The sequence below is a fragment of the Argentina silus genome, assembly GCF_951799395.1.
Source record: "Argentina silus genome assembly, chromosome: 20".
In the NCBI taxonomy this organism is placed as follows: Eukaryota; Metazoa; Chordata; class Actinopteri; order Argentiniformes; family Argentinidae; genus Argentina; species Argentina silus.
The window spans coordinates 13505600-13515599 of record NC_139674.1 but is presented as its reverse complement, the minus strand read 5'-3'; the positions used below and the strand labels follow the sequence as shown (position 1 = coordinate 13515599).

General features: G+C 47.6%; 1 protein-coding gene across 1 annotated transcript in view; it reads left to right on the top strand.

Moving 5' to 3' along the window:
* Positions 1–7258, top strand: part of large1 (LARGE xylosyl- and glucuronyltransferase 1) — a gene marked incomplete at its 5' end in the record, with an annotated part of 43100 nt that extends 35842 nt beyond the window's left edge. Inside the window, 5 exons of the mRNA XM_083692519.1 lie at positions 600–763; positions 4472–4750; positions 5077–5223; positions 6157–6352; positions 7025–7258. Of these exons, the coding sequence (XP_083548645.1) occupies positions 600–763; positions 4472–4750; positions 5077–5223; positions 6157–6352; positions 7025–7222 (984 nt within the window). The 3' untranslated portion in view covers positions 7223–7258. The remainder of the gene's footprint in view (positions 1–599; positions 764–4471; positions 4751–5076; positions 5224–6156; positions 6353–7024) is intronic.
* Positions 7259–10000: the final 2742 nt, after the last annotated feature.

Genomic DNA, 10000 nt, shown 5'->3' with positions numbered 1-10000 from the left:
AATATTGAACATTGTGTTGTATCTCCCAGTGGTACTAGAGCGGGCGTTTGATCCATATTTTCCGCTCATCCATTTGCTAATTGCATCAACGTTTGAATTGAAAACTGTCTTTTCACCAAAGAGAAAAAACACAAGTTCTGTATCCCAAGTGGGAGTTGCTGAATATAGACCAAGTATCATTAGTTTAAGAGTTGTTGTTCCAGTGTAGGACTGATTTGTCGGAGTATAGTCTCCATTAAAGAACAATGTTATCGGTCGGGCCTTCTACGTGATGTGAAAAGAATAGTTTTGGCAATTTTTGACGATTGACTTTCAAATGTCAAAGAATAGTGCCCTTCTACAGTGATGTTGTTCCGGAAAGCCTTGTATGTACACGCTTGTGCCTAAAACTAAAAAGTCAGGACAACCCATGGGGTGTTCCTTAAAACAGACCCTTTCTAACAGTTAACATCATAAAGTACCCTAAGCTTTTTGACTAATAATGGATCTCCTCTCCCGTCTCTCTCTCTCTCTCTATCTCTCTGTCTCTCTCCCCCCCTCCTCTCTCTCTCTCTTTCTCTCTATCTCTCTGTCTCTCTCCCCCCCTCCTCTCTCTCCAGCTCCAGAAGACTCTGTCAGAGCTGGACGAGGACGACCCTTGCTATGAGTTCAGGCGGGAGCGTTTCACGGTGCACCGGACCCATCTGTACTTCCTCCACTACGAGTACGAGCCCAGCGCTGACCACACGGACGTCACACTAGTGGCCCAGCTCTCCATGGACAGGTTGGTACCGGCCTCGTACCCGTGGGTTTATGCGACGAGCCAGAGGTTCCAACCCGGGGTCTCTCAAACGGAAGACACAAGCGTCTCCCCCGTTAGGCCAAGAGGACTTCTTCCTCCAGGTCCGAGGGCGATGCTTGAGTGTATACAGTATGTCTCAGGCAGAGCGTCAAATCACCAGAGCGTGATTCCAAACCACCCCTGTTACGTTTTAGATGTGAACCCCAGTTGCCGGAATACCATAGCTGCAGCTAATGGGGATCTGGATAAAGATAAAGAAAAAGTTAAGGGACAGAAGATCAGGATGAGACATTGGATATGTTCTGATATCCACCACTGTCATGCCACATAGAACAGAGCGATGTATGAGCTATATATTTTAAGTGGTATACTAGTGTGGACATTGAAACACAGCCAGACTGGCATTTTCTTTGACTTGTTTAATAAATGTCTGTTCAGTGACTGAGTGTAACGGTTTAGTTAACTCAAAATACACATTTAGGTATTTATTTTGAATGTATAAACAAAGCTTTTTTTCTTGCAGTTCAGCATCGATGTGGCTGATTTGATTGAATGCAGCCGTCAATATGCTTCAGCATGTTAGTCCTTCTCAAACCGAGGCAGAATGTTAGTCCTTCTCAAACCGAAGCAGAATGTTAGTCCTTCTCAAACCGAGGCAGAATGTTAGTCCTTCTCAAACCGAAGCAGAATGTTAGTCCTTCTCAAACCGAGGCAGAATGTGACTCCTTCTCAAACAGAGGCAGAATCTGGCAGAAAGCTCTTGCATCCATTGGGTTCCTGGTTTGACAGGTCCGAAGTTTGTCTTGTGGCTGTTCCATCTCCATTCCATCTCCATTCCATCTCCATTCCATCTCTATTTGTTGTTCTGCAGCATCCGGAGAGACAGGCGAGGGAAGTGAGGCGTCAGACGAGGAAATGATTTCTCACACGTCACTTGCATTTCTTCTGGATGTTAGACATCTCTCTCTCGTTCTCTCTCTCTCTCTCTCTCTCTCTGTCTATTTCTGCTATGTCTGTCTGTCTGTCTGTCTGTCTGTTTGTCTGCCCTTCTGTCTCCGTCCGTCTGTCTGCGTGTGTGTTCGGTGTGTGTAACCAATGACCTTAGACTACCTGTGGGTGTGTGAGTTAGATGAACACAGAGGCGAGGGCTCCTACAGCCCCAGTTCTGTTGGTGCAGAGTCACTGTGACCCGGTTCTGAGAGGATGAGGCCCCAGTTGTCTACAGAAGTTATGAACCTCTGTTCATTGTTGTTGTTTACTCCATTACCCAAGAAGGAACAACGACAACAAACAATGTCATTCGCTGGTAACGACTTATTTATTTTTACGAAACCATCTAAACTGAGTTCTATTGTGACAGTTAATTAGCAGGGTAAGCACATTTTCCATTAAATAAGCCATAGAGACTATCGGTGGGAGAGAGAGCTTTCTGCTCTAATTCAGTTGCAATGATATTCAAGCTTTAGGCCAAACCCAATTAAAGCAGAGAGGCAACATTCTCATCGTGAATTACAAACTTTAGATTTATGGTGATACCAGCAATTTGGTCAGCTTTCTACTGGTAGCAGTTACCATTAAATCACCTTTCACAGTCTTTTATCAATCGTGTTGTCTTTACAGAAAAGACTCTCACACACACACACATGCACGCACACACACACACACACACATAAAGCTTTTTTTGTATATCTATACCTATATCTATATCTATATATCTATATATATATATATATATATATAGATAGATAGATAGATAGATAGATAGATAGATAGACAGATATACCAAAAAATATATATGTATTTATAATATAATATTGAATGACATACCACAGTTTGTCATATCCTTAAGAACAGAACTCCCAAAAGTGTTTGAAGATGATGTTATTACAGCATATTGAACTCAAACAAACTTTAAACAAACTCATCAGTCAGTTCTGGGTGTTATCATAAAGCATAAAGATGGCCGTAAAACTCCGGCTCACACGCGCAGCCTCCTCCCAAGCCCTGCTGAGAGAGACCGCAGCTCACGCAGGGAAACGTATCAGATAAGCCTGATGAAATTGTTATTTTCAGGGGAGTTTTGAACACCCCACTGTTGTCAGTCAGATACGGTTAGATTTAATAAAGATCATTAGGTTTTCTCAGTGAGAGACACAAAAAAATCCCAGAATGTACCATGGAACTCTTCACTTGGCTATTTATATGCTAATTTAGCTGTTTGGTTTCAGCATTCACGGCGAGAACGGTAATTTTATATCCAAATTGGAGGAGCCCATGTCTCCCACGATATTTAGTCAAGGCCTTATCTGCCGTTCTGAGTGGGCCTCTCGCTCATTTCTCACGTTTCGTTTGAGCGACTCAGCTACAACAAGAGCCTTGTTTGATTTGGACTGAATCAGTGGGTGAATTAAAGTCACGCGGGGAGATTGTGACTTCTCCCAAAGTGAGGAAACATTGGACAATGTTTAAGCTCACTTGAAATAACTAAACGTCTGCTTCTCCCTCCGTGTCTGCCTCTTCTGAATCCACTGAGAACTAATTACCCGTGTGGAGTTTTGGGCTGCGTGGCCCGCGGATGCTAACCGTTAGCTCCGTTAGCTAAAGGCCAGATATTTACCTGCCGATTGGTAAGTAGGGCAGAATTATTGATATTTGCCTCCAGCCGACCGTCCCTTCAGCTTTGAACACACGGATCACCGCTGCTCATTTGGACCCAGTCTACCACTTATGAATGCTAGCAGCAGACCAGAGAGGAGCTGAGGGGGAGAGGGTTGTGTAAAGACCGCAGGCATCATTGAGAGACTCACAAGGACACACACACACACACACACACACACTCACGCATGTACACACACACACACACACACACACACACACACTCACGCATGTACACACACACACACACACACACACACACACACACACACTCACATATGTACACACACACACACACACACACACACACACACTCATATGTAAATACGGTGGTCTCTCAGTGCCTCTTTAGCCCATAGAGAACACCTCGCCTTCACATACTAATGAGAACTGACCCGCTCAGCTCAAATGCCGTGGTGTGGATGGAGACAGAGACAGAGACAGCAGCAGCAGAGATGACATTGATTTCACATTTCAAACGCCAGCTTTAATTCCGCTCATTGGCGCTTCATTTCATCGACCAAATCCGGCCAATAGCAGCGGATGACCATGACAGGGTGACGAGGGGGGGGTTGAATGAACACAGATTAGGATTACAGTTACCGATATCGATCCCAGGCCTTCTAATCTGTACATCACCATTCAATTGGTTGTCGCTATTATGAGCACAATTGAGTCTGCTTACTCGGTGGACTGTATTGACAGTAGGTGTCGGGGAGGACGCACTGTGAGGATTTATTCATGTGTTTTATTGGTGTTGGCTCATTGAAATGCTGTACTGGTCTACTTATTAATAGAAGCTTCTCTCTTTCCCTCTACCCCCCCCCCCCCCTTTCTGTGTCTCCTTCTCCATCTATCTCTGCCCCACCCTCCCCTGTCCCCCTCTTTTCTACCCTCCTCGCCCCCCTCCTTCCCTGTCTCTCTCTCTCTCCCTCTCCCTCCCACCCTGTGTCTCCCTCTCTCTCCCTCCCCTCTCTTTCTCCCTCCCACCCCATGCCCCCCCCCCCCCTCCCCTCCTCCTCCTCCCCCACCCAGGCTCCAGATGCTGGAGGCCATCTGTAAGCACTGGGAGGGCCCCATCAGCCTGGCCCTGTACCTGTCTGACGCCGAGGCCCAGCAGTTCCTGCGCTACGCCCAGGGCTCCGAGGTGCTCATCAACCGGGGCAACGTGGGCTACCACATCGTCTACAAGGAGGGCCAGTTCTACCCCGTCAACCTGCTGCGCAACGTGGCCATGAGGCACGTCAACACGCCCTACATGTTCCTGTCCGACATCGACTTCCTGCCCATGTACGGACTCTACGAGTACCTCAGGTGAGAGGGGCACGCTTGCTGCTATTGGTTTTATTTATGACATGTACATGAGGTATTTCTGTATTTAAATTTTAATACATTTACTGAAATTTCAAAAAATGTTTCGCTTTGTCATTCTGGGGTATTGTGTGTGGATTGATGGCAAATTCTTTGAATTTAATCCATTTTAAATTGAGTCTATAACACAACAAAATGTGGAAAAAAGTGAAGGGGTCAGAATACTTTCCGAAGGCACTGTATGTGACCTGCTGGTCTTGTCCTATGGATTGTCTCTCAGTAACGTTGTAGTAACGTTGTAGGGTCCCTCTGGTGTCTGTCTCCCTCAGGAAGTCGGTGGTGCAGCTGGACATGGCCAACAACAAGAAGGCCCTGGTGGTTCCTGCCTTCGAGACCCTGCGGTACCGTCTCTCCTACCCCAAGTCTAAGGCTGAGCTGCTGTCCCAGCTGGACATGGGCACCCTCTTCACCTTCAGGTACCCTAACCCTAACACCAGCCTGGACTCAGTGGTAGAACGTTGCAGATATAGAAATGCGATTCGTAGAGCTAATATTAACCGTAAATCCTAACCCCTAATCCTAACCCCTAACCCATAACCGTATCCTCTAACCCTAACCACAAACCCTTATCCCTAACCCCCCACCCCTAACCCTAACCACAAACCCTTATCCCAAACCCTTGTCCACATCATAAACACTCATATTGTACTTATAGTCATCACATTTGAATGTTCTGGAATGTTCCAACCTCCTGAGCAGACCATCCACGCATGCATGTACACACACACACACACACACACACACACACACACACACACACAAACAAACAACACACACAGCAGGGACTACACCATCACTGTCTGACCAAAGGCTCAGTTACGTGTGGCTATCGGTAACCATATCGCAATCACAAGCAGACGTTTTCCATCGACAAGTTTGTTTGCCTTTCAAAACAGAGTCAGTGGTTTATTATTATGAAAATGACAAACCGAGCCTGAGACAGTTTGTGAATAACTGAGAAGACCTCGGCATAGATAATCATGTGTAAACAATGGTTTTTAATGACTAGTTCTCCTTGAACTGGAAAGTCAAGGAGAGACTGGCAACATAAGGATTGCTAAATGCACACAGCAACTCTCACTCATCTTAAAGTCTGAGTATGATTTCTTGAAACAGACGTCAAGTTGCTGCAAACAGTCGCCCCACAATTCGACTTGCTCCGACTGAGCTTCGAACTTGCGACCTCTGGCTTGCCAACACACGTCTCCTCAAACACCCAATGTTAACCAGCTGCGCTATCTAAAAGCTAGTGATTTCTACAATGCGGGTGGTGGTGGGTATTTGAATTTGAGGAGTGAGTTTTACCATCTCAACACTAAACCAGCATCTTATTCCACATGTCCGTGTAGATACCATGTGTGGACCAAGGGTCACGCTCCCACTAACTTCGCCAAGTGGAGGACAGCCACCACTCCGTACCGGGTCCAGTGGGAGGCGGACTTCGAGCCCTACGTCATGGTGCGGAGGGACAGCCCGGAGTACGACCGCAGGTTCGTGGGCTTCGGCTGGAACAAAGTGGCCCACATCATGGAGCTGGACGCTCAGGTACTCACCTCACACCTCCGCCTGCACGCTCTGTCCACCCGCACGCCCCTGCAGTACCCGCACACTCTCCATCCCCTCACACCTCCACCTCCACCTCCACACTCTCTCCATCCCCTCACACCTCCACCTCCACCTCCACACTCTCTCCATCCCCTCACATCTCCACCTCCACACTCTCTCCATCCCCTCACATCTCCACCTCCACACTCTCTCCATCCGCTCACATCTCCACCTCCACACTCTCTCCATCCCCTCACATCTCCACCTCCACACTCTCTCCATCCCCTCACATCTCCACCTCCACACTCTCTCCATCCGCTCACATCTCCACCTCCACACTCTCTCCATCCGCTCACATCTCCACCTCCACACTCTCTCCATCCGCTCACATCTCCACCTCCACACTCTCTCCATCCCCTCACACCTCCACCTCCACACTCTCTCCATCCGCTCACACCTCCACCTCCACACTCTCTCCATCCCCTCACATCCCTGTGCACAGACAGAGGGATAAGCTATGTAACATTGAAATCGTTTTGTAAGGGATAAAAAAAATAAAATAATACTTCTCGGATCCAAAGAGGAGGAAAGGAGACGATGGTCAACGGGCCGTAGCCCCTGTGTTAGCGACCTACAGTATGTCCCTCTGACTTCTCCTTTGCTCTCTGACAGGAGTACGAGTTCGTGGTCCTGCCCAACGCCTACATGATCCACATGCCGCACGCGCCCAGCTTCGACATCACCAAGTTCCGCTCCAACAAGCAGTACCGGGTCTGCCTCAAGACCCTCAAGGAGGAGTTCCAGCAGAACATGTCCCGGCGCTACGGTTTCGCCGCGCTCAAATACATGACGGCTGAAAACAACAGCTAGCCACCACTGCAGACCCTCACTCCCCCAGACTAGGACCACCACGGACCCCTCTGGGCTGGGCCGGGCTGGGCTGGGAGGAGGGAGGGAGAGGGATGTGGCTATGCTACGGACAGCCCCACTCTTTGGTCGTCAGGAGCGTTGAGACGCTGACTGTCGGAGACGGGCGTTGACTCGAGACTCCCTGGTGACCTCTGACCTTAGTGGAAGCCACTGGGGGCGTCACAAGGTTGTACCTAAACATTGTCTCCCACTAGAGATGGGATGAGCTGTCCGGGCAGGAGTTTCCGTTCTGCCTGGGCAAGAAAGCTGTTTACTGTGGAAGCTGATACACAAGGTTAACTGGTTCTTCTAAGACTGGTCTCTGGGCTTCAGTGTGCAGGGCTGTTTTTGGCCTTGAAGGCTCAGCACCAGAGTGGCACAGCTTTCTGCTACTTCACAGATCAAAAGAACTGGATGCTGAAGCAAAGCAGGCCTTGGGAAGCAGACATTCATTGCCTTGCCATATCTGAGAGACCAGCGACTTCAGCGACTGGAGTCCCAGCTGCTGTCTGTTGGGCTCAATGTAATGTTTGTGTGTGTGTGTGTGTGTGTGTGTGTGTGTGTGTGTGTGCCTAAAGGACAATGCTTTGAGAAAAAGTGGAGAGCGATGCTTTGAAGCATTGTGTGCTTACATTATGTCCACACACTGCTCAACGGAACCTTTTTCCAAGTGCCACAAAATAAAAAAGCAATGATTTGACTGACAGCACACCCGCGGTTCACTTTTAAGAAAATGCAAATATGTGAGTACAGTACGTGATAAGATGAATCGGTAGGGAGCCACAGCAGAACATGTCCTTACTCATTTGGAAAAATCTCATTCCGATGAGCGACACATCTTGAGATCTTAAGTCCGTCTGCATCTGCTATTGCTAAATTTATTTTGTGGCTGATACTGATCAAAAATAAATCTTCAGACTCCACATTACAAAGGGAATTACACTACAAGGACAATTGGAGGTCATTCTAACAGTTGATATTCAGGGCATCTCCACATCAGCTACACTAAAAGGAATTGTGTTGTGTTTTGGACTCGAAAGCTTGGACAGACCTGATACCGTGTACAATTTGTGGAATGTGCTTGGACAGATTTTGAATGGTTAACAATGTGGATGGTACACACACACACACATACACACACACACACACACACACACACACACACACAAACATCTTTGCCCACATTGAACACTGCTGAAACATCACTCCTTTGGTCGATACCACTATCTTCAACTCCAGGTGGCCATCTTGTCTCATTCTACCAACTTGTTACTAGGATCCTTGATTCTGCTCCAGGCCTCTCTCTCTCTCTCTCTCTCTGTCTCTCTCTCTCTCTCTCTCTCTGTCTCTCTCTCTCTCTCTCTCTCTCTCTCTGACACACCCAGCAGGGAGTGGAGCATCAATCATCAAGCTCATTACTTACCTTTTTATTTGTCAGTATTATGTATCCGTGTGTGTTTACAGTCCGTTCTGTCGAAAACAAGCAAACAAGTCAGTGAAACTGCACTATCTACCCCCTCTGAGGGGGAAATCAGTGGACGGGACGAGGCCCAGCACTCAAAAGGGATTAGGACTTCAGGACAGCGTTTCAAATGTAAACAAGAGGGGTGGGTGGGTTAGGGTTAGGGTTATCTCTACCCTACCGTCCAGGAGAGCAGCAGGACTCTGTCTGAACACTGATGGGCCCTGGCTGGCACTGCACTGGATGGCCTTCACCACGCCTGACTGGCCGGACAAGGGCTCGCCACAGTAGTGTGTGTGTGTGTGTGGGGGGGGGTGTGTGTGGGTGGGTGGGTGTGTGTGGGGGTGTGAGGGTGTGTGTGTGTGTGTGTGTATATATAGAGGGAGGTGGTTTGTGACTGTGTGTATGTAGACTTCAGTGTGTGTGTGTGTGTGTGCGGCTTTGCGGGCGGTGTGTATCCCGAGGGGGAAGCAGAGAAGCGTAACTAGGACAGTACTGACAGACATGCTGCTAACTGAATAAAAGCTAATGAGTGAGACAGAGGTGTCCTTTCTTCTTTCACCGTGGAAACGTTCCACACACACACACGGTCTTTTCAGCCTGAGTGTGGAGATCCATATACTTACATGGTTTTGGGAATGCCTTCACACCTACTATATTGTGCCTGTACAATGTGATATGACAATGATGGATTAGTCAATTAAATAAAACAAAACAAACCAATCCCAGCAGCGAAGCTCATGACAATACCAAGCGTCATTGTGCATAATGTAGCGCTTTACGCACAATTCAGTATAATAGTATATTTTCTCACAAGGTAATGGTGCATTCAAGTGCTCCTTGGAAACTCTTTCCCGCCAAAATTTAGTGGAGGATGTTGCATAGGGCTCTCTATTTGCTAATTCTGACATACAGTAGCCCTGAGTAGGACATTCTGAGTTTCCTACTTCCAATGTCAGTTTCCTCGTTCCAATGAGCCCACAGACCCCTCTGACAGTGAAGAGAGACAAAATGGCTGACCTCTAAATGAAATTAGCCCCAACTGTAGCAGCACCCCAGTTTATCTGCTCCTGAACGTCAGACTGTCCTGGCAGAGCCATTTCTTAACTTCCCCCAAGGTCCCAGGACATCATTTCTCTTATCGGAGAGGTTATTAAAAGTTTTAAAGGAAGCTCATTAATTCAATTTAAAATGTAATGCATGAATTTGGCCTGGGCCTTCTGATAAAGAATGAAGGGAATGCCGGGACACCATTCCTCATTCCATTCCATGCATTA